Source organism: Falco naumanni, chromosome 20 (genome assembly GCF_017639655.2).
Source record: "Falco naumanni isolate bFalNau1 chromosome 20, bFalNau1.pat, whole genome shotgun sequence".
Lineage (NCBI taxonomy): Eukaryota > Metazoa > Chordata > Aves > Falconiformes > Falconidae > Falco > Falco naumanni.
The window spans coordinates 3,317,485-3,341,371 of record NC_054073.1 but is presented as its reverse complement, the minus strand read 5'-3'; the positions used below and the strand labels follow the sequence as shown (position 1 = coordinate 3,341,371).

The 23,887-nt window shown below is 61.4% G+C and overlaps 1 protein-coding gene across 1 annotated transcript; it reads left to right on the top strand.

Annotated features, from left to right (window-relative positions):
* The first annotated feature begins 1,672 nt into the window (after positions 1-1,672).
* GLI1 (GLI family zinc finger 1) lies at positions 1,673-23,525 on the top strand. The gene is given in 15 exon segments (XM_040618433.1): positions 1,673-1,946; positions 13,144-13,239; positions 13,612-13,738; positions 13,740-13,779; positions 13,958-14,053; positions 15,287-15,482; positions 15,721-15,793; positions 15,796-15,888; positions 15,996-16,097; positions 16,224-16,364; positions 16,991-17,140; positions 17,640-17,804; positions 18,256-18,504; positions 18,684-18,963; positions 19,318-23,525. Coding segments are annotated over 13 exon segments (3,915 nt in total). The 5' UTR covers positions 1,673-1,946; positions 13,144-13,239; positions 13,612-13,681; the 3' UTR covers positions 21,591-23,525.
* The last annotated feature ends 362 nt before the right edge of the window (positions 23,526-23,887 follow it).

The following is a 23,887-nucleotide window of genomic DNA, read 5'->3' as shown; positions in this document are numbered from 1 at the left end:
CCCCACCCGCAGAACCCTGTGCATCTCCATGCAGGGGCCACAGCAGCCCCCAGGCTGGCGCCCTTCCCCCCCCCGGGGCCAGGGAGCCCCCCTGCTCCAGCTCTCTTGTGAGAAGGCAGCACCCAAACCCCTGCGGTCTCCCCGTGGGTTCAAGGGGGGGCGGTGCGAGGACAATGATGTCCCCTCCATGCCCGGGCCCGCGGCGCGGGGGAAGGGCCCGACCGGCCCGTGGGGCGAGGGGGAGCGCGGCCCCACCGGACCCCGGGGCCGAGCCGGCGCCCGGCTGGGAGCTCGTGCGGCGGGGAGGCGGCTCCGCCCGTGGCCACCAGGGGGCGCTGCTCCGCGGACCGCCGCATCCCCGCACCCCCCAAGTCCTGCACCCCCGGTCCGGGGGTCCGGCCCCACACTCCCCGGGTCCCACAGCCCCCGGCCCCACACCCCACTCCCACAGCCCCTGTCCCCGGCGCGCTGGCAGCACGTGTAGGGTCTGGCCGGGGACCTGACGGGATGTTGGGGGGGAGGGGGGTTCTGGGCACCCTGGGGTGTCCCAGGGGGATTCGTGGTTCGCTGCTGGCGTTGACTCCCCCCAGCCGGCTGCGCTCCCACCCGTGTGGCAGCAGTGCCCCGGGGAAAGGTGGGGACCCAGGTGGCAGAATCCCGCCCCACAGTGTCAGGGCCACCAGCCCCTGCAAGACCACTCCACGTGGCCCTTCCAGACCAGGGGCGACGTTCTGAGCTCCCTGTTGGTGGCAATCCCCTCTCCCGGCAGCACCCCCACCACCCCCCCACCCCCAAACCACACACCAGCTCGGGGGTTCCTCAGCAGCGCCCTGGGCAGAAGGACTGGCTGAAGCCACCAACCCCCTGCGTCCCTGCCAGGGGTCTCTCGAGGGAGATGGGGTCCCTCTTGCTGGGTGCTCCCTCCGGTCCCAGTCCTGGGGTGGGTGGGCTCTGCTCAGCAATGCCCGAGGCACAGGCTTGGCCAGACCCCCTGCGGCGTCCGGGCGGTGTGGGGTGCTGGGCCCCTGCTGGGAGGTGTCAGCCCCGCGATGTCGCCTCCGCTGCCCCTGACACCTGCCCCGGCAGCCTTGCCCTCCCCCTGCCGGGGCGATGGCGGGTGCAGGCCCCTCGGTCCCTGTGCTGCCTGCGAGGCACCTTGGCTGGCGGCTGCACGTCCCTTGTCATCTGGTGCTCGTGCTCCACACACAGGTGCATGTGGGGCGCGTGCGTGTGTGTGTGCATGCGCGTGGCTGTTTCCATGTGCGCCGATGCCCGTGCGCCTGCTTCCACGCACGATGCACGCCGGGTGTGCAGGGGTCTCCGTGCGCGTGGCCGCTGCCCGCGCCCCGTGTGTGTGCTCACACGCGTGTGCCCCCACCTCTGCCCGCACGCGGCATGTAAGCGCTGCCTGCGTGGACGCGAAAGCGCGCGGGTACCCGCGCAGCCCTGCGCACGGCCGGGGGTGCGCGTGTGCGCCAGCGGCCCGCGTGCGGGACCTATGCGTGCGCCACGCACCGCGCGCGTGGGGTGCGCGCCGGCCCCGCGCGCGGGCAGGGCCGCGGCGGGCGCGCGTGTCCCGCGCGTGCAGGATCCATCCCGGGTTTTCGGAGTGGCTGGAGCCGGCGGCGCTCCCGGCCGGGGTCTCCGTCCCGAACGCGCTCGGCGCCGCCGCCGCCGCCGCCGCCCAAGTTGGCGGAGCGGGACCCGCCGCCCCGCCAGTTCTGCCGGGACGCGCCGCCCCCGCGGGGCTCGGGCAACTTTCTCCGGGCGCCCGGGGCGGGCCGGGGAAGCGCGGGGGGCGCCGCGCCGTCCCGCCCCGCCCGCCAGGGTCCCGCTGGATGTGCCGCTTCTCGCCCGGACCGAGCCGCAGCTGCAGCCGGGGGGAGGGAGAGCGCGGAGCCGCGGGACCCGCCGCCCCGCCAGGGGCCGCGCGGAGCCACCCGGAGGTAGGAGCCGTCGGGCGAGTCGGGGCCGCGGGCAGAGGCTGGGGGCACCCGGGGCCCCCCCGCTCCCCCGGGGAGGGGGGGGGGGCTGGGATGGCGCCAGACCCTCCGCCGGGCCCCGTCCCGCTGCCGCGTCCCGTCGGCGCCGCCGGGACCTCGACCGGGGCTACCGGCGCGGGGCCCTCCGGGGCGCGGGGCCGGCCCACGCGGGGCGGTGGGGGCCGCCTGGGGCGGGCGCGCTCGGGGGGGCCCGGCAGCGCGAGGCGGGCAGCGCGCCCCGGCCCCGCCGCGCTCCGCCGCACGTACGCGCGCGCTCACACCCACTCCCACGCCCTCACGCTCCCGCCGCGCTTCGTGCGCCGGGTGGCGGGGTGGGGGGGGGCTCGGCCCAGTGAAGCCCCTCGCAGCCCGAGGATGGGAGGGCCGGGCCGGAGCAGGGGGGCTCCGCGCTCCAGGGCCGGCAGCCCCTGCCGCGCTGCTGCCCGGGTGGCGGGTGTGGGACCGGGAGCAGCGACCGGGTGGAAGTTGCTGCCGTGTCCCGAGTGACGCAGCAGCTGCAGGAGCGTCCCCGGGCACACGTGGGCGGTGGGCAGTGCCACCCACCCAGGTGCAAGCTCCTGGCCATCCCATCCTGAGCTCCCTTGTCCTGGACCAGTCGTGGCGTACGCCTGGCAGGGCATGGAGCTGGCTGGCCCAGCCCGCGCACCCCGCGGCCAGAGTGGCCGGCTGCATCCCTCCCTCCCCACTGGTTCTGGGGCTCTGGGCAAGGCTCCGAGGGGACGAGGGTTTGGTGCTGGGACAATGGGTCCCCCTGCTCCCCTGACAGCCTGCCAGGGCAAGCGTCTGGCAGCAGTGAGGCACAGGGAGATTCTGTGCACCTCAAGGAGCCTCCCAGAAACCGCGGCAAAGTGCTCGGGTCCTGGTGCACCTTGGCTTCCCAGCCCTCATCCCGCGGGCCCTGGGGCTGCTTCTTCCCTGCCCACGTGGGCTGTAGCAGAGGCTGCCAAGGAAGTGTCCCACCCTGGGAAACCTAGAGTCATAGAGCCACAGGGTGGCCCAGGTTGGAAGGGGTCTTTGAAAGCTCACCTGGTCCAGCTGTTTGTGGGAAAGGGAGCCTAGATGAGTTTATCAAACCTCTCTGGTTTTGAGGGGAAGGCAGAGCTGCTTTTTCACATCACTCGTGGAGCACCTTGAGTCCTTGCCTGTGCTGGTTCTGAGCGTCCATCAGTCCTCCTGCACACTTGGCACGAGGACTGCTACTGGCTTTAGTGCTCAGAGAACTGGGGCTGGGGGCAGGTGGGGTGGGTGAGGCAGCTCAGTCGTGAGTCCTCCTGCAGCTGACACCAGGCTTGACCTTTCTGGCAGATGGTTCTAAGTGTGTCCTGTGCCCCACTGGATGCCGACCCTTTGGCTGCCTTTCTGAAGCTTCCAGGACCATTGGGTTCAGGCATTGACTCTGCATCATTCCCTGGCTGGCGTGAGGAATCTAGGGCCGGCAGAGCAGGCTGGCCAGGGTCAGGCACGGCACAGATGAGCAGCGCCAGCATGAGAAGCGCCTGAGCAATGGCATGGTGAGGCTTGGTCAGCCCAGCTTGCAACTGAGCGTGAGCTAACTGAGCCTATGCGGGCGTAAGGCCACCCTTTTTGGGGTCTGACCAGCACCCGCAAACTGCACCAAGCCCTCAGTGACCCGAGAGTGCAGGAAGGCTAAAGGCAGAGGAGGTGTCTCTCTGGGGAATTACCCTCTCCATGTCATGGTGCCCTGGGCCAGGCCATCCACACACATGCACACGTGACGTCCAGATGATCCCTAACCAGAACGGGGCACCCAGCACTGCAGTGACAGCCTGAGGGCTGCCCCTCTCCTGCGAGGGTGAGAGGCAGACAGCTGGGTCTGAGTGGGGCTGGATGGCTGCAGCATTTGCAGCACTGTGTTTAGGGTCTGGGAAACTAGTAGATATTCCAGGCACAGCCAGGGTCCTGTGCGCAGCCCTGGAAGGGCTGTGGGGGCCCAGCAGATGCTGTTGGACACCTGGGTACCTGTGTTTTTCCCCACTCTGGTGTGCAGGCTACGTGTGGCCAGCCTGAACTGATGGGTGCAGCATCCTGAGGATGGGCATTGGGTTTTGGTGCAGCGGTGGGCTGGGGGGAAGGGAAGAGGAAGCAGCTGGATGAAGTTTCTCCTTCAGAAATTCAGACCTAGGAAAGCTTCGCAGTGTGGCTAGGTTTGCTGTGTCCTGGTGAGGCAGAAGCTGCCTCTGTGGGAGACGGGATGGCAAAGGTACCTACTGTCTCCTCCTCCATGCTGTTGTGGTTGTTTGAAGCTGGTTTATTGATGCACATGTCTCTGCATAGTGCAAGCTGGGTTTATCCATGTCCTCCCTTGAGCATTTTCCCAGTGCAGTGAAGGCTACTGTTACTCTCAAGGGTCTTGGAGGGCAAGGGGATCTGCTGGAAATTGAGACCCTGGCGCAGATCCACACCAAAACTACTTGTGCCTGGTAGGATCCCCAAATTCCCCTACTACCAAGGATCACAGCACCTCAGAGGAGACTGACCTGAGACCATTCAGTGTGTACCCTTATGCATCTGCCAGCCCAGCTGCCACTGTGTGCATGCATGAGCTCCCAGTAATGCTTGTGAGTGGACTTGCCCGGGCATCTGCTTGTAGCCAAATCACTGGATACTCGTGGAGGCATCCTTATCTCTGCCATGTTCCAGGGTCTTTTCTATCACAAAAACAAGCACAAAATGAGGAACAGGCTGGGAACTGAAGTTTGCCAGGTCCCCGTGGCTGGTCTAGTGGGAGGTGGTGGAAGAAACTCAGTACTGTGTTCCCCTGGTGGCACTGGAGCTGGCTGAGCTGCGAGAATCTCCCTGGAGTAGGGAAGTTTCCATCCAGGGGAGTGAGTCAGTGCGGACACCTTGTCACATGTGCTGTCATGTCAGGGCAGCCGGAGGAGAGGCGGGTGTTGAGCTCGGGCTTGGAGGAGGATTTGCGGCTCACTGTCCAGGAGGTGTGAAGGGTGGTTGGGCAGATGGGCTGGAAGACATGATGGCCCTTCTTCCAGTGCAACTAGGGGATGCTGTTAGTGATGTGCTGCAGCTCAGGACTCCAGCTGCAGTGCTGGAAGGCTGGCCAGCCCGTAGTCCTTGGGGAATACCATTCTTCCCACCGCTCCACCGTGCTGTATGAGTGTGCGCACCCCTGCACATACGTGCACTCTCCTGTACACACATACACATCTGCACAGAAACATGAACACCTATACATGCGTGTACCCATGTGTGACAAAAGGGTATTTGTGGTGTTGTCTTTCCTTCCTTCTACAGGCCACTGGGCCTGTTCTTGTCCGTCTGTGCTGACATGCTGGTAGAGTGTTTGGCAGTTGGTCAGAAGGAAGAGCTATCCTACACCCAGAGTGTCCCCCAGGATCGTGTATGTATGTGTACACCTGTGGACATGTATACAGAGGGGCCTGTTTGCGTGTGTGTGCACACACCTGTATGCATGTGTGCACAATTATCTGCCTGGTCAGTGTCTCACATCTGTGGTACTAGAGTCTCTCTGTGTGCCTCAGTTTCTCTTGATATCTTCTCCTGGTGTTTAGCAATCCCAGTGGTGCTAAACTGGCATCACTAGCAGTGATGCTAACTTGGCGAGACTGGGGGGATTCTTCTACCGAAATTTTCACAGGAACACAGCAAATGTACCCACCCCGATCCCTGTGGCACATCAAAACCCTTCAGAAGCTGCAGAATAACAAGGTGAACAGCTGATAAAATAGCTGCCTCCGAGTGGGAACAAGCAGCAAAAACAGAGTCAGATTTCAGCTCTGCTGCATCTGGGTTTAAGGTTGGGGCGGGGAGGGGGGGGGATGTTCCAGATGTGGTGCAACCCCACTGTCAGACTCCCACCCCTGATCTAGGGGGAGCAGATCTCTAGTGGCAGAGAACATGGCTCTAAGTGATGGGGCTGCTGTGTCTACGGATGGAGCAGGTCTCTCTCTAGTCAAGGAACAGGAAAGCAGGCATCTGTGCCACCCACCTCCACCAGTGGCAGATACCTCAGGAGAGACAAATGTGTCCCAGCAGGCAAGGGATCACCGGAGACCTTTGGGAACAGCCCACAGGCACTCCCACCGCCACCTCTTAATAGACAGAGGGGTTCCCTGTCCCAAAGGAGGAGCAATTTATGCTTCCTAAATCCCCATGTGCTGTGCTTACCTTGCTCCATGCTCCTTGCTCAGCATGTCGAGAGACAGATTAAAAGGGATTGCTATCGTATATCTAATCCTTTAATGACTGCTGACGTCTCTGCCAGGTCCTGCATATCCTCCTGTTCCCATCTTCTGAGGAATCCTGCAGGATGGAGCTGTTGGGGTGGGAACAGGCTCAGTCTGAACTACCCTGACTGCAGTGGGAGCACAGATGACGACGCTGCAGCCCACTGCCTGCCGTGTCCTACCTTCAGTCCCTCGGGATGGCAGGATTTCCTGCATTGCAGCCCCTGTTCTGGGGGTGTCCCTCCATGTAATACACGCTGATGGGTTGGGGGTGATGCCTTGATGCCATGGGAAGGAGCAGTGCCTGGCAGGGGCTCCCACAGCTGTGACTCAGAGCCGGGCTTTTATGGGTCCCACATGTTCAATTTTGGTGTTTCCCTCCAGCACTGGGAGGGAAAGAGGAAGCATAAAAATTCTGTATAGCAGCTGCTGCCATGTGTGCACCCACCCTTACCTTCACCCCAAAACCTTGCTCCCACCCAGACTCCAGCCCAATGAAGGTAGGGGCTAGGGAAGTGGCTTTATGTGAGCAATTTGCAGGGGTAGTCTGTGCTGGGGGCCAAAGCAAACAACATGCAAGCCCGTGACAATTGCCTGCCTGCCCAGGGACCACCTATCAAGCACGACCACTCCTGCCTGCCCGGCTTGCCATGGCTTCCTGAGTGGCTCAGCTTGTGGTTGAGGGCTGGCGGTCCCTGCTTTAGAGGGGGAACAGGCGCAGGGAGCGTGAAGCTGTGAGGTCCCACCCTGCAGCCCTCCTCCATGGGCTGTCTCTGCCCCAGGGTGCACTGGAGACCGGGCAGCCAGGGCTGCACCCCAGGCTGGCCTGCCTTCCTCTCCTCCCAAAGCACACGTGTGTTAGCATGTGTTAACGTGTCTAGAGGCATGTCAGTGCATGGTCATGAGTGGGTGTGGATGCATGTGGGAGCGAGGGGCTGGATTGTTTTGCCCCCTTCTGAGATGTGGTGTATGGGTGGTGGTGTACTGTGGCTTGCATAAGGCTGTGCTGCTGGAGGGTTGGGTGGGCTGGGGAGGGACCTCTGGTCCTTACTGGAAGTGGTGCGAAGAGCAGAGACGAATTTTGGCATGAAGTGGGGAATGAGGATGTGTTACGTTTTCTGAAGGTGGCAGCTGGGGCTGGAGAAGGGAGGGAGGGAGAACCGAGTAGAAGATGTCCTGAATCTGCCCTGGCAGGGATGTCTCTGCCCCTTCCCCTCCACGCATGTGTAAACTTCTCCCGAAGCTGGTTCTTCTCTGCCTCATCTTTTCCAGGCAAGGGACCACCTTGGAACGAGCTTGGCAGCCCACGCCAGTATGGGATCGTGACCCTGAATCGTCCCCTTTCAGACCCCCTGAACCTGAAGCAATGTGCTTTGTGGCAGCCGCAGTCCTGGGCAGATTAGCTGCCCCATGCAGAGGAGCTTGGGCTCGCCCTAAAGGCCTGGCCTAACAGTGGGGTCAGATGCATAGCAAGGCAGCGAGGCGGGAGGGCTGCACGTCAGCTCTGCTGCAGGCAGGGATGAGAGAGTGTGTGGGGTTAGAGGAAGCAGCTCCCCAGTGCTGACTGGCCTGGCCCCGACTTGGTCCCAGGGCAGGGAAAAGGGGCTTCTTCCAGGGGGGAGAATTGCACTGTCTTTGCCCCACTGCCAGCGGCCTTCCCCTCGACCCCGGCGGCTGCTAGCCGTGGCACCTGGGGAGGCTGTACAGCACGCAGAGACATCATAGCCGGGGAGGAGCGCGCTGACGCTGCAGGACCCTGGCTGCCCTGGGAGGCAGCCAGGATGTGTCCCTTTGGTGCGGGACTGCCACGGGCAGGAGGGAGCACTGGCCCCCTGGCAGCACGCTTCCAGCCTTGCTGCTTGCTGCTGCGGCTCAGCCTGGCCCTCCGCCGGGTTCCTGTTGCGTCGTGGCAGGATTGCCCTGGCCCTGGCGCCGCCTGAACCGCTGCCCCGGTGTGGGGAGGCAGATCTTAAGCCAGATCAGTGTTTTTCCTAAGGCCCTGTAGGGTTAAACCAATTGGGTCTATGGCTGACCTTGGGTCAGAAGATGGCTGAGGTGGGGGCTGCAGGGCTGCTGGCAGGGCTCTGTGCCCCTGGCAGGCCAAAGTGTTTGCCTACCCAGGGCTAGAGCCCACCTTTCCTGAGGGAGTGGAAAGACACAAAGTTGAAGCCTTCTGGGGTGTCTCCCCACCTTAACCCCTGCTGGACTGCTGGACCCTGCTCCCTGTCTGCCCCTTCTCTCTGCTCTGGCCCTCCCCTGCTCCCCCAGTGAGTAAGGGTTTGGGGTGATGGGGCCTCCAAACATGTAGTGGCTCCCCCTTAGCTCCCAACATGCACATGTAGACATGCACACGGGCACATTCCACACATATGTAGACATGCAGAAGCACATGTGCAAGCATGCATGCAAACACATTGGTGAGTAGAGTACACAGACAGGCACCCCTCCAAAAACATACTTGCCCATAAACACAAACCCCTCTCCACACATGCAAACATGCGAACTTGTGCCTTCACATGCACACACGCTTACGGAAACACAGATGTCCCCACGCATGCACACACAGAGCCCTCCCCCAGGCCCCCCACGCTGGGGGCTGTGCTGGGCGGGTTGATGGATTGTGCCACACACAGCTCAGTGCTGCTGGTCTATCGGCTGGGATCTCGGCTGCACGGGCTAATCCTGCCCTGACATCACATTCCTCCACAGTGGGACTCCGGGGCGGTTAACCCTGCCGGGGCTGAGCCTGGGGCAGGGAAAGATGATGGGGACAAAGCCGAGGTGCGGACAGGGACCCCCATCACCCCCCAGCGTGCTGGGCTGGATGGTGGCCACCCTGCTGCAGCGCACGGCACCCACTGGTGTGGGCTGGCCAGCCCGGGGGCTGGTGGGGAGCTGGGAGCAGGCAGCGTACCTGGCGCAGGGCAGGAGCTGGGGTGGGCGTCTGCCCTGGCGCAGGGTGCGGTGGGGTGCAGCCCACCGCCTCCTCCTCTTGCAGCCAGGTCTGCTAACAGCGTGCGGTTCCCCCGTCACTGCCCGCATGTGTCTCTTTGCCGCCCGCCGTCTCTGCTCCATCACGCATCCGCGCAGGCATCCTGGCTGCCCCGCGCTGCGAGCTCCCTACATCCCCGTTCCCTCTTTGCCTTTTGCACCTTCTCCCTCTCCCTTCCCTTCCCCCGCCGCACCGTTCCCCAGTGTCCTTAGGAAACTGGAGCCAGATGACAAGATTTTAGATGTGTTTGCAGGAAATAAAAGGCAGGGAGCTGAGGGGGGAGGGGGATGGCCAGTCCTGACCCCCTCCTGCGCGGCGTTTCGGCGTCTGGAGCCAGCCCTGCTTCAACTGCTCCTGCCGCTGGCTGCGCTCCTTGTTTTCTTGGCAGAGAGGAGGAGGAATGTGTTTCAGTTTGAGTTTCTTGGCAGGAGGAGAGCGAGGGAAGATTCCCCTCAATCCCGGCTGCGCCTGGCTCTCAAATTTATGCCCATAGGCTGCGACTTGGGTGGGCCGAGGCGGTGTGCGGCAGGCGGGGGAGGCAGCGCGGCGGTGGGGGAGCCGCGGGCCGGTTCCCATTGGCTCCCAGCGTCCCCGGCCCCCTCCAGCCTCCCCTGCTCGGGGGCCATCAGGGCCTGGGGAGACCCTGCGGACCCCACGGGCTGGGGGGAGCATCCTGCAGCTGGGACCTGTGGGCCCTGGGCACTTTCTGCCTTGCATCGCCACCCCGCCGCCGTGGTGGTGCTCAGCAAGGGGGGACGTGGGGGGTGGGGTGGGGTGGGTGTCAGGAAGAGCCCTGTCACTGCCATCGTGCCCGCCTGGCACCCGCCTGCCCCCAGGCTGCCCCAGGGGGAGAGTCAGCCTTTGCCAGGCTGCATCTGCTCGCCAAAGCCCTCCCTTCTGCCTGCACCCAGGAAGGAGAGGCTGCCTTGGCAGAGCAGGACCCTGACCCTCCTGCTGTGCCTAGGTGGCCGGGGAGTGGGGGTGGTGGGAACCAGAGCCCCACTGAGCTGCCCCCATTCCTGCGTGGTGGGTGCTGGAGGGGACGCAGAGGGAATATCGCCCCAGCTAGGGAGGTGGTGTGCGAGGCTGGGGGGTTGTGAGGCAGGGATAATGTTCCTTGTGCTATGTACTTGTGTGTTCCCTGTGTGTGATGGTACGCCATGCACGCGTGTGCGCCCTGTGAGGCCACACATGCTCCATGCATGTTTATGTAAACCTGCGTATGTGCATGTGTTGTGTGCATGTGTGTGTGTGTGTTGTATGCATGTACATGCAGCTTTCCACATGTTCCATTGGACACGTGTTCTCTGGTGTGCATAAGTGTGTGTGTGCGCAGCATGTTACAGAGGTACTGTGTGCATGCACATGGGGTTTGTATGGTTGTCACTCTGCAGGAGTGTGTGCATGCGCTCTGTGAATGTGTGTGCACATGTACGTATGTGCAGGGATATGGGAGGCAGCAGGCATGGCAGGGGCTGGCACAGCTGTGCATGGCAAGGTGAACAGGGCTAACAGTTGGCAAGGTAAAGGGGGACATCACAAAGGCTATGGGTGAATTAACCCTTTTCCTGGAAGCGGTAGATGCCCCACAGATGGTGCCCCATCTGCTTGGAGCTCAGGGCAGCAAGTCCTGGTTGTGGCGGGGAGCTGTAGGCTGGTGGGAACCAGCTGGCCTCAGGGCAGAGCCCCTCATCCCGTTGCTGCTGCAGCATCTGGGTGCATCTGTCCAGATGGGCACAGCCCCGCTCTCCTTTGGGCTGGGGTGGCCGTGTATGGTAACTGCCCTGCACGCCAGCAACCTGCCGCTCTTACAGAGAGCAAGGAGCTGGTGGGCTAGGACTGTGGCTCTGGGGCAGCCTGGGGGAGCTCAGTTGATGGTTTTTGGGAGGGGGAGGCAGGGGGCTTTGGCTTTGCTGAACTCCAGCAGCTCCCAGCTGCATATGTGCCTCTCCAGATATGTGCAAATGTATGTTCATGCATCTGTGTGTGTGCGGGCACACATATGAATAGCTGTGTGCAGAGGGCTAGGGGAGTGCTGTGGTTGACTCCACAACTAGACAAACTTTTGTGAGGGATTTGCAAACCCTCTCTTTGTTAGATGTTGCAGCTGGTCCAGCGGGCAGGTAAGAGCCCCCCCCCCTCCACCCCCCCACCCCCCCCGTTTCCTACTCATCTCTCTTTCCCTTGCCTGTCCCCAGCGCTGCCACCTTCCCGGGTACCTCCCTCCCCCGTTGCCTGCCCTGCTGCCCCCCCTGCTCCATTCTTCCTGGCTGACACTCTCACAAAGCCCCACGACAAGCTTTCAAAGGGGCAACTCATGCGGAAGAATTGCTGCCCCCCTCATCCCTCCGTGCTCCAAACTCAACCCAGCACTTTCCCAGCAGGGTGAGGGGCTCCCACTCCCCCAGACCCCTTGTTTGGGGCGATTCCTTTGGTCTGTCAGAGAGGGAGGCTGATGGGGCAGGATGCCGAGTGCCTAGCGCCACCCGCATGTCCCTGTCCCTCACCCTGTGGTTATTTCTTCTTCCAGAGCCTCAGTGCTTCATATGTAAGCCCTCAGGGGTCTTGGGGCAGGACAGTGACCATGGGTGGGGATGGAGCTGTGGGCCAGGACCTGGGTGTAGGGGTCAAAAGCACAGCCACGGTTGGAGATCTGACCGTGGGCAGGACCAAGCAGAGTGGCAGGTGGAAATGAAACCTAGGCACAGGGCAGGAACCTGCAGGCAGGGATGCGATAGGGGGCTGGGCTGAGCCCTGTGGGCAGGGGTGGGATGTGTGGGCGGGACAGGGCAGGGTTTTGGCCTGCAGGCAGGGTGGGGACCCATGGGCAAGGCAGGACTGGGTGGGACCTGCAGATGCTGCAAGGACCCATGAGGAGAGCAGAGCAGGGTGCCAGCTTGGGTCCTTTGACCAAGAATGGTTCTAACTGTCTATGCCTTAGTTTCCCCCTTTTGGCAGTTAGAGCTCATAATTTTTTTCATCTGTGTATGCGGATTGAGTGTGGATATTTGTGTGGGTGTCTGGGCGCACATGTGTGTATTCATTCCCCCTGCAACAGACACTGCAGCGTGCTTGGGACTCTTGCCTTGCTGCGACAGGACCCTCTTAGCACAGCACCAAGCGCAAGGGCACCTTGCTAAGTCAGTATCAAGGGATGCTTGTGATGGGTGACCACAGGGTGCCCTGCAGCAGTGTCACCGCTTGTGCCAGGCTATCAGAGGTGGCCTTCAGCTGGGCAATGCTGTTATCTGTACTGCGGTCTGTGTGCTTAGGGTGTGTTAACTCTCCTCTGTTGGTGCCATAAGGGGCCTGGGGGCCTGCCAGGCACTGGGGGCATGGGGACAGATGTACTAGCTTTGGAGGGGGTGCCAGATGGCCTCAGTGTTTGGCTAAGTGGCTGTGGTGACACACAGAGCTGCCATAGCTTGTACCTCCTGCCCCCGCCTAGCCCACTGGAGGCATGCAATTTTCTGCATGGTTTGTGTCTCTGTAAGGTTAGTAAGGGAGGAGAGGGATGGGGGGGGAGGGGGGCTGCCCCCTGGCTCTGCAGACATCTCCTCTTGCACCAGCCCCTTCTCCCTTCCAGGTACGCATGGGCCTGTGTCCCAGGTAGGGAATGGCCCCCAGCTCTGGGGAGAAAGTGGGAGCCCTTAGGGCAAGAGGGGCCACTAGTGGGAAGGGAGCACCATGATGTATGCGTGTGGGAGAGGGCAAGGAAAAATGCCAGGGGCCACCACCATGGAAGGACAGGGGTCCCCAGAGTGTTTGGGTACGTGGAGATGTTCATCAGTGGCTGCTGCTGAGTCAGATGCCCTCTAGCCCAGTTCCTCTGCCTAAGACCCTCGTTGTTTGTGTCTGTGCCCCAAAATGGGGATGACGACAGGGTTTCCCCCTTTGTCACCTGCCCTTCTTGCCTTGGCAGCACCCCCGGGACATCCCTTTGCTGTGGCTCAGGGCCGAGGTCTGCGCTGGGCACCGCAGTGAGGCGGCAGCACAGGGGGCTGTGCACCCTGGACAGGTGGGTGTGCGGCCACAGTGGGAGCTTGCGGGACGTGGGATGCGGGATGTGGGTGGACGCGGGATGCGGGAAGCGCCAGGCAGGACGTGGGTTGCGGGACGTGGGTGGACGTGGGATGCGGGAAGCACCAGGTGGGGCGGGAGCTTGCGGGACGTGGGTGGACGTGGGATGCGGGAAGCGCCAGGCGGAACGTGGGATGCGGGACGTGGGTGGAGGGAAGCGCCGGGCGGGGCCCGGGGTAACCTCCGCGCCCACGGGGGCGGCCCGGGCGGCCCCGCGGCTGCGTTTTGCTGCGGCGCCCCCTGGCGGGCCCGGGACAGCACTGGGCGCGGGGGTCCAGGGGGCGTCCCAGCCCACCCTTGTCCTCCTCAGACCCCGGCCGGCTCCAGCCCCTCGGCGAGGACCAGATGTGTTCCTGAGCCTGGCCAGGCCCCGCCGCGACATGTTCAACCCCGTCAGCCCCCCGGCCACCGGCTATGCTGAGCGCTGCTGCCTGCGCCCCCCCTCACGGACCAGCCCCGGGTGCCCCAGGGCCACAAGGTCTGTCGTAGCCTCCTCGTCCTGGCCAGTGCTGGGGGCTGAGCAGTGCCCGCGGTGGGTGTGAGGGGCACCCAATTCGAATTCAGTCCTTGGGTTCGGGGACGCTCTGGGGATTTCCTCTCCCGCTTGTGCCGCCCACCCTAAAACATCTTCCTGTCTTTCTCCTCCCCTCGGCCAGGACTTGACTTTCCCTTATGCCATCAGTCAAACCTCATGAGCGGTCACCGTGGTTATGGGTTGGTGCCAGGAACTGAGCACCCAGGCAGTGGTGACGGTAAGTCCCCAGTCTTGGGAGGGCATGGGGCAGGCAGGGGTTCTACAAGGGCTTTAGGCATCTCCTGGGGATGGTGCTGTGTTAGGGGTGCAGGCGTGTGAGCTGAGGGGGTCAGGCAGTGACACCTATGGTGAGCGCGAGACTAGTGGGGCTTCAGGTGTCTTTCCTGGAACAGTGATGCCTCTGTGAACGGGAGGATTTGTGTTGACTGTGACCAAGGGGTTCAGATGCTTTTCTTGGAATGATATCAGCCGTAGCAGGGAGTACACATGTGTCAAGGGGTGCAGGTACCCCCTAGGAACACTGATGGCTGTGGTAGGGAGGGAGGACATTTTTAAGCCTTGCCATGGTCCAAAGCCAGCAACAAGTATGAACTGGGAGAGGAATGGCTGGAGAGCAGCCCTGCAGAAAGGGATCCAGGGGGTGCAGGTGGGCAGCAGGCTCAACAGGAGCCAGCAATTAGCCTTGGCACCAAGAGGGCAAACCACAGACTGGGGCACATCAAAGGCAGCATAGCCAGCTGGTCAAAGAGGTGATCATCCTGCTGTGTTCAGCACCGGTGCAGCCTCACCTTGAGTACTATGTGCAGTTCTGGGCCCCGTCTTTTAAGAAGGATGTGAAGGGACTCGAATGCACCCAGAGGAGGGCAACAGAGCTGGTGAAGGGCTGGAAGGTATGTTCTATAAGGAGCAGCTAAGGGCTGTGGGTTTGTTTAGTTTTGAGAAAAGGGGGCTGAGGGGCTACCTCATTGCTACCTGCAGCTTCCTGAGGAGAGCAAGTGGAGAGGGAGGTGCTGATCACGTCTCCCTGGGATCCAGTGATAGGGCGTGTGGGAATGGTTCAGAGCTGTGCCAGAGGAGGTTCAGGCTGGACATTAGAAAGTATTTCTTTACTGAGAAGGTGGTCAAACATTGGAACAGTCTTTCTAGATGGGTGGTTGGTGCTCCAAGCCTGTCAGCATTTAATAGGCAGTTGGACAATGCCCTTAATAACATGCTTTAACTTCTGGTCAGCCCTGAACTGGTCAGACAGTTGGGCTAGATGATCATTGTAGGTCCCTTCCAACTGAAATTATTCTATTCTATTCTATTCCTATCTATAGCAGAAGCTAACAGGCACACTCAGGGTACTTCTCCAGGCTCCAAAGCATCAGGCTTGTGTCCCTGGGGGTTTTTTCAGCCTCCTAAGACCCATGCTGAGAGGAGTGCCCTCTGCTCTCTGCTGCCATCCCAGGCTCACGGTTCTCAACGCCCCGTGGTGCAGGCAAACTGGGCAAAAAGCGGGCACTGTCCATCTCACCCCTGTCAGACTCCAGCATTGACCTGCAGACGGTAATCCGCACCTCACCCAACTCCCTCGTTGCCTTCATCAACTCCCGCTGTGCCTCTGCCAGTGGCTCCTATGGCCACCTCTCCATCAGCACCATCAGGTGGGCACCAGACTTCAGCCTCGCTGGCAGGCATGCAGCCTGTCAGTCTGGGAGCCTGAATGCCGATTCCTAAATTCGGGAGTGCCTGGGGTGAGGGCTAGGGAAGGCAGGAGCAGAGTGGGATGGTGGGTTAGGGAAGGAGTGTCTGGGAGTTCAGATACCTGGGATCCCTGGCTTAGAAGACCTGAATTTCTGTCCTTTGATGGTGTCATCTGCTCATCCCTCTTGCTGTCTGCAGTCCATCACTGGGATTCCAGAGTCCATCAGGTCAGCAGAAGGGCCAAGGCCACCTGTACAGCCACACCCCCCCACCCCCCCCCCCCCATGTAGCTCCCATGAGCACCTGTCCACCCGCCCAGGGCTCCGCCACCATGCCCCAGCTTGTGGGACCCTCAAACACTGCCAGGTAAGGGGGCCTTGCATCCATGTAAGCGGTGCATCCCATAAAAGTGGTGGTCCAGTGGGCATCTCAGTGCTGACTGCTTTCCACTTTCCCCCTGCCTGGCTCGGTAGCAGCTGAAGTTGGAGTGGAGCCTGAGCAGCCCTCTGACTGTCAAATACCCAGAGAAGAGGTCCGAGGGCGATATCTCCAGCCCAGCTTCCACAGGCACCCAGGTATTCCCCAGGCCTTGAGACCCCTCTGCTTCCCCGGGGCTCTGTGCTCCTCCCTGGCACCGCTCCCACTAACAGGGAGCACGAAGGGTTGTACCTGGGAGTGCTTATCTGGCTGTGATCCTCCAGGACCCCTTGCTGGGGATGCTCGATGTTCGGGAAGATCTGGAGAAGGAGGACGGGAAACCTGAGTCTGAGACCGTGTATGAAACAAATTGCTACTGGGACGGCTGTGCTAAGGAGTTTGATACGCAGGAGCAGCTGGTGCATGTGAGTTAGGTCCTGCCTGGGTGCACCCAGTCTCAGAACCTGCCCTCAGGCTGCTGGCTGATATCCCCTTGTGTCAACCCACGACTCTTACTTGAAGACTGTCCTATACGGGACTGCTCCCTGCCCCTGGCCCTAAGAACTCGCCATACAGGTGCACAGTGTTGGAAGTTGCCCCTAGGAAGGGAGGGACGTGCAACCTCAACTTCTTGTGAGCAAGTTCTTTGTGACCCTCCTATACCATGTCCCTAGGGGAACACCCAGTCTGGCCTTCCTCACCCCTGGGGCAGCTCTCCTGAACCACTGGTGTGCATCCAGACTTCCTCCTTTTCTCTTTTTCTCCCTCCAGACACTCCAGCTCTTTTATGTCCCCTTGACCACCCCTCAGACCACTTTGACTCCTATGTCTTCTCTTGGTCTTCACAAAGTAGCCCCCAGCCATCTCCTGTATCCCCTGCCTCCTCTAGACTCTGTCTGACCACTCTGTTTTCCCCTGACCTCTGGTGTCTCTACCCACCATCCTAATCCCTCTATGTCCATTTTTCCCATGATATTCTTTTAAAACACCTGTATCTCCCTGACACTTAGCACCCTCCCCAATGCTACCAGTGATGCCCCTCTCTCCTCAGCACATCAACAACGAGCATATCCATGGGGAGAAGAAGGAGTTTGTGTGCCACTGGGCAGCATGTTCCCGAGAGCAGAGGCCCTTCAAGGCGCAGTACATGTTGGTGGTGCACATGCGACGTCACACAGGCGAGAAACCCCACAAATGCACGGTGAGCTGGCATGAGCCTCTGAGAAGCCTCGGCTAAGCTGTGGTGCCTCGCAGCGGGCAGAGCTCAGGACAGGGTGTGAGCTGGCCCGGCTTGAGCGCGGCATTGAGGGACATGTGGTGGGGAAAAAGAGGTGGGACAGAGGGGGTGATCAGGAGCACAGTGGCGCGTGATAGAGTGGGGTTCATGGGTGGCAAGCTTGAGCCCATGTGATCGGTGGCACGGCAGAGATGCACGTGGGGTGAAGGGGTGTGTAGCAGGCTGGGTACAGCACAGCCCTGTGGCCAGTGCATAGTGGGGTGCCGTGATGCCGGCCAGACGGGGGAAGGGCTGTGCAGTGGTGTGAGGACATGCACCTGAAGGAGGGCGGTTGTGTTGTGTGTTGGTTGGGAGGTGTGATGCATGTCCATGGCAGACGTGCAGTGGATGTGTAGCGTGGGGATGATGTGGTACAGGGTCTGTTGAAGGTGTGTGGCATGTTTCACCCTGCTTGCTTGCGCAGTTCGAAGGCTGTAACAAAGCCTACTCACGCCTGGAGAACCTCAAGACGCATCTGCGCTCACACACGGGTGAAAAACCCTACGTGTGTGAACACGAGGGTTGCAACAAGGCCTTCTCCAATGCTTCTGACCGGGCCAAGCATCAAAACCGCACTCACTCCAATGAGGTACAGACCTATTGGGGGCAATTTGCGACCCTTTGGGCTCCCTGTTTGCCTTCTGAGTAGGCCCATACTCTGAAAATTCCCTGCATCCCTGGGTTTTTTTCTGTGTGCCCCGACTCCCTCCTTGCCTGCTCTAATAAAGTACGGCACCCTGCTCCCTTCCTCAGTCGCCTGCATTCCCACCAGGGTCCCTTTACCCCCTGCCCCACTCCTTGCGTTCCCCTCTGGCTCCCTAGAACCTCCACCAGGGCCCTGCTGTAGCACCTAACGTGCCCCCTCCAAGAGGACTCAGCCTCTTTGATCCCTTCCCACCCTCCGTTCCCTCAGTTCTCAGGCCCACTTGAGAGGGAGGGGAGGGGGATTTATTTCACGCCCAGCTGGTGCTTTGTTGGGAGGGGTCTCTAGTCAGAGCTAACACCCTCCCTCCACCATGCCTACCTTTTCTCCCCGACAGAAGCCCTATGTGTGCAAGATTCCAGGCTGCACCAAGCGCTACACAGACCCCAGTTCCCTGCGCAAACACGTGAAGACGGTGCACGGCCCTGATGCCCATGTCACCAAGAAGCACCGGGGGGATGTGGTGCCAGGCCGTGCACTGCCCACCCCCAGTGGCCCCCTAGACATGAAGCAGGAGAAAGACACAAATGGCCCCATGGATGCCCGGAAGGATGACGGCAAGCTCTTGGTGCCCGACTTGGCCTTGGTAAGGAATGGAGGGGTGGTGGCAGAGGGCAGCTGGCAGGCCTGTTGGAGGAGTCAGTTTGCATGGTAGGGGAGTCGTCTCCAGGTACCTCTGGCAGGGCGTGGGCTCACAGGTTGCATTAAGTGTATAGTGGATATCTGACCCCCTTTTCCTTGGTTAATGTTTTGGGTACCCCCTAGAAGCCGCAGCCCAGCCCAGGTGGGCAGTCGTCCTGCAGCAGTGACCACTCCCCGCTTGGCAGCACCACCAACAATGACAGTGGAGTGGAGATGGCGGGTAACGCCGGTGGGAGCTACGAGGATCTGTCCACACTGGAGGATGTGGTGCCCGGTGAGCCTATGGGCACCTCAGGTCTCATGGCCCTCCACAAGCTAGAAAATCTTCGCATTGATAAACTGAAGCAGATGAGGAAGCCATCGGCTACCAAGGGCCTGAATTTGCCAGCCATCCCTGGAGCCGGTGAGACTGTGCTTCCCTCCCACCTGGATGCGGGGTCAGTCCCATGGGCAAGAGAGATCTGGTCTCTGGCTGTAGAGGTTTCCACACCTTCTTTTCACTAGTGGTGGACCCCCACATCTGGGCTGTGCCCCATCTTTGGACTCGATGATCTTAAAGGTCTTTTCCAACCTAAATGATTCTAAATGATCTTCTGCCCCCTCTTTGTTGCCACTACTTGAATCTGCTTCCTGTCCTAACAGGCACTAACCATGGAAGAGGCTGCATCCTGGTACTGGAGGTGGCTGCCTGTTCCTCTGGCTACTGGTGCCGTGCTGTGTCCTGAGTGCCCTGGTGTAACTCCTTTTCTTTCTTCAGGCCTGCCTGGGGAGGTGCCTGGGATCCCCCTGCCACCGCCAGCTGCCTCGCACCGGCGCATTGCGGAGCTGTCAGCAGCAGAGATGGCCATGCCACTGAACGAGCGCCGAAGCAGTGCCACCAGCACTATAAGCTCAGCCTACACTGTGAGCCGGCGCTCATCCCTGGTGTCCCCGTACCTGGCTGGGCCATGCCTGGGTGGTGAGGCAGGGGCAGTGCCTGGCGCGGCAAGCCTGGCAGACGGCTATGACCCCATCTCTACGGACGAGTCGCGACGCTCCAGTGATGCCAGCCACTCTGGAGGGCTGCCAGGTGTGGGCAGCCTTACCCCAGCCCAGCGCTACTGTCTCAAGGCCAAATACGCTGCAGCCACAGGTGGCCCACCCCCAACCCCACTGCCCAGCGTGGAGCGGGTGGGCACGGGTGGCCACGGCAGCTTACCTGGGGACTACCTTGGGCCAGTCAAACCCCGCTTCCTTGCGAATGGTTTGCTGCGAAGGCACAGTTCCAATGACTACACGGGCTACGCAGGCAGCATTCCCCCTCACCTCGTGCCCCGGAACGGCGTGCGGCGGGCCAGCGACCCTGCCCGGACTGCAGCCAACCCTCATGCTGTGCCCAAGGTGCATCGTTTTAAGAGCATGGGTAACGTGAATGTGCCAGGAGCAGGCAGAACTGCTCTGCAGCCCTTGGGTGGTTCTGATGCTAACCTTCAGCACCATGTCTTCTCCTCGCGCCCACCCAGCATCAGTGAAAACGTCTTCCTGGAGAGCGTGAGCATAGAAGGCCCTGGTGCAGGCGTGGAGTCTGGCTTGCTAGAGATGGAACAGTACTTGAACTACCCTGAGGAAAGCTTCCCTTGCCAGGGGACCGGTGTGGAGCTGCAATGTGAAGGCCCCTATAGCAGTGCTCACCAGACCGCAGCGGGTATGCAGCTGAACACAGGAGGGCATGGGGACATGGAGGAGGGGTTGCTTCAGTCCGAGTTCTCCCTCCCTCAGTGCCAGATGAACCAGCACTTCACAAGTATGCATGCTGGCAACGGGACTATGCCAGCTCCTTGGGATGAACCTCCCCAAAGCAATCTGGAGATGAGTTCTGGGCAGCCAAGTGTCAGTGCTTCTGCTGCTGCCATGTCGGGGCCACACTGTCACCATCAAAGTACTGACTACCCACTACCCAGTTCTTGTGGGCACCAACCCAAACTTGTGAGCTCGTGCCAGGACAGTGGGTTTTCTGGGGGGCACTGGCTTAACCGACTACAGATCAAATCTGAGCAGCATTACCCAGTACCTGCCCCAGCACTTGCTCCCTGCCAGAATGCCAAGCTTGCTGGGCCCGTGCAGTGTCCTGCATCATTCGGCCAAGCCATGAATGTAGGGTCTGGTGGCTACCAGTCTGAGGAACAGGCACCTGTTAGTTACATGGGCATGTTGAGCCCGGGCACTAGAAGAGCCCAGACCCCCACCATGCAGACCAAAGAAGTGATGGTTCGTAGCTATGTGCAGGCCCAGCAGGCTTTGATGTGGGGAGACCAACTAACCTCCAAGGGAGGGGAGGCTGGCATGGGGCTGGGCAGTGAACCTGGGCAGTGCCAAGCTGTGCAGGCACCCCTGTATCTCAGCCCCAAATACTCTGGTTACCAAACCAAACCAGATCACCCGCAGGGTCTGGCAGAGACCCAGCACCTCCTAAACGCCCCATGCTTCAACCCAGAGATGGTGCCACACCCACCTGGTGGCCCTAAACCACCTGGTCACCAAAACAGTCTGAACTATGTGGGCAACCTGGCTCAGCCAAGTCATTCCTACGAGGGAGTGGAAGCCAGCTCCCGGCGCGTGCTTCGCTTGCCCCCTGCCCGTCCCACACCTGAGGGGCCCAGTAATGCCCTGCTGTGTTACCCCGGCCAGAGCATGCATTTGCAGGTGGGCAAAGGTGGGCATAAGCTGCTGGGCCAAATGGCAGCAAGCTGCGGGGGTCCCGGGCATTATGGTGGGAGCTTGGAAGGACTCAAAGGCAGCTCATATTGCTACCTGGATTCAGGGGAGCAGGTGGCCAACAGCCTGGACTCCCTGGACTTGGAGAATACGCACCTTGACTTTGCTGCCATTGTGGAAGATCCAGAGACACCCGCGCTGCTGCCTGGGCCCGCAAGCCCTGCTGGTGGCCTCCTGCTTCCTGCGTCTGGTGGTGCCAACATGGCAGTGGGTGACATGAGCTCCATGTTGAGCACTCTGGCAGGGGAGAGCCATTTCCTCAACTCCCTGTCATAACTAGGAGGTACCAGCCGTAAGGTGGGCATGTCAGCAACTGGGGGGGGGGGGGAAACCACATCTGGGCGGAGGTGTGAAATCCCTTCACATGCAGAGTTATGCCTGGTGCAGGGGAGGAAGTTGGGGAGAAACACCCTGGAGTCTCCCCTTCTCCAGTCTGTGTCAGGTTCCTTCAGGGGAGAGACCTTGCTAGGTCCCAGACCGCCACAACCCTGATCAGGCACTTCAGGTCACCTCTTGTGGGGGGAACTGGTTTTACTGAGCCCTTCCACTCCAGTGCCTGGAACCTCTCCCTGCCTCATGTGGCCCTCGGCCCTCTGGACAGGGCGGCGCTGCACAGTCTTAAATGGCGAAACCAAAGAGTTCCACCCTCCCCAATCCCGTGGGCAGGCCCCATCCCTTGGTTGCCACTCTCCCCCTGGTCCCAGTCTCTGTCAGGACTGCAATCACTCCTTGCTTGGCAAGCTCCCCCCCTCCCCCATCTTGCTCAAGGAGGATGAAGGGGGAGGCAATTCTCCACCACAGGGATGCTGGCAGGGGGCTTGGGGTGCCTGGCACTGCTCGTGTCACTCTGTACATAGTGTGCATATGTGTATGTCTTCCCTGTGGGTGTTGCCCCAGCTTTTCTTTTGTTGGAAAGAAACAGCAGTGCCTCCCCTCCCCATTAAACCCTTTCTCAGGGGAGTGTGAGCTGTGCGGTTTTTTATCCCTGCAGATGGGCTCCAAGCTGCACCCTTGTGCCAGGAGCTGTAAAGCTCCCCACCACCACCACCCCCCGCCCCCTCTCTCATTCCCTCATCTGGTACCAAGATCCACTTATGCCTGGCCCTGCAGAAGCACCCCGTCGTTGGGTTGGCAACCCATCCATAACACATGCTGCACAGGCAGCCGCATTGCTCCCGTGGCAGGGGGTGGTGGAGGTCAGGGCAGTGCTGTCACTGTATCGCAGACCTGGCAGCACTGAACAAAAGCGCTGGCAGAAGCACAGCGAGACCCAGGTGCACATGGAGGCATAGTCTCAAGGTATGGCATAATCTTAAGGTATGGCTCACTGGCTCTGGGGCTATGCTTGGAACTGGTGCTTTTCTCTCAGACCATCTTGGCATCTCTGGGAGCTACTCCAGGCTTTTCCTTGGGCATTGAGGCACCACCGTGGTACCTCTAGGGCTGCCCTGAGTGCTGAGGGTTCTTTGTAGGGTCTCTGGGGCTGTTGACTGTTTCTGAGCGCTTGTCTTCCTGCTTCTACAGTGTCCTCAGGGCAGCACTGGGCATTTCAAACCTATACATCTATACATTGGATGGCGTAGGGCATCGTGGTGTCTCTGGGGATGCTCCAGGGCTCTTTCTAGGCTGTTAGTACATTGCTGGGGCTGTTCTCCAGGCCTCTGAGTGGATGGCTGGGCTGCTCCAGACATGCTGGGGCGTTCCCAGTTACTCCAGGGCTCCTGCAGTTTGTCTGGGCTTTCCCAAAACCTCCGAGTCATGCTCAAGAGCATCTTTCCTGGTTCCTGGGCCAGTTCTCAGACTGACAGGGTCTGAAGATGTCCTGTCGGTGTCTCAGGGGCTTTCCGGGACTTTGCTGCCAGGGGGGGTCCTCAGGGGCTGCGGGCTCTGGGCCCTTCCCGACCGCGGGGGGCTTCCTCGGGGGCTGCCAGGGGCGCCCAGCCTGCAGAGTCACACCTCAGACCCGCGGGGAGTGCTCGGGGGCTCCAGGGTTTCCCCCCAACCCCGTGGCTTGCGGGTCCGTTTCCCGGGGGGTTACCAGCATCCCTGCGCACCCTCCCGGGCCCACACCGGGAACCGGAGTTTCCATGGCGACGGCTCGGCGTCAGCCAGCAGCAAGCAGACGGCCAGAGCCCCGCCGGGGGGCTGCCTGGGTCTACAGCCCGCAGCCCCGTGCCCAGCCCACAGTCCCCTGCTCAGCCCGCAACCCCGTGCCCGGTCCGCAGCCCTGCCGTGCTGCCCGCGGCCCCGTACTCAGTCCGCAGCCCCCTGCCCGGTCCGCAGCCCTGCCGTGCTGCCCGCAGCCCCGTACTCAGTCCGCAGCCCCCTGCCCGGTCCGCAGCCCTGCCGTGCTGCCCGCGGCCCCGTACTCAGTCCGCAGCCCCCTGCCCGGTCCGCAGCGTGCCCATCCCGCAGCCCCCCTGTCCGGTCTGCAGCCCCGTGCCTGGCTGCAGCCCCGTGCCCGGTCCGCAGCGTGCCCATCCCGCAGCCCCGTGCGCGCCCCGCAGCCCCATGCCCAGCCCAGCCCACAGCCCCCTGCCCGGCCCGCAGCCCCGTGCCCATCCCGCAGCCCC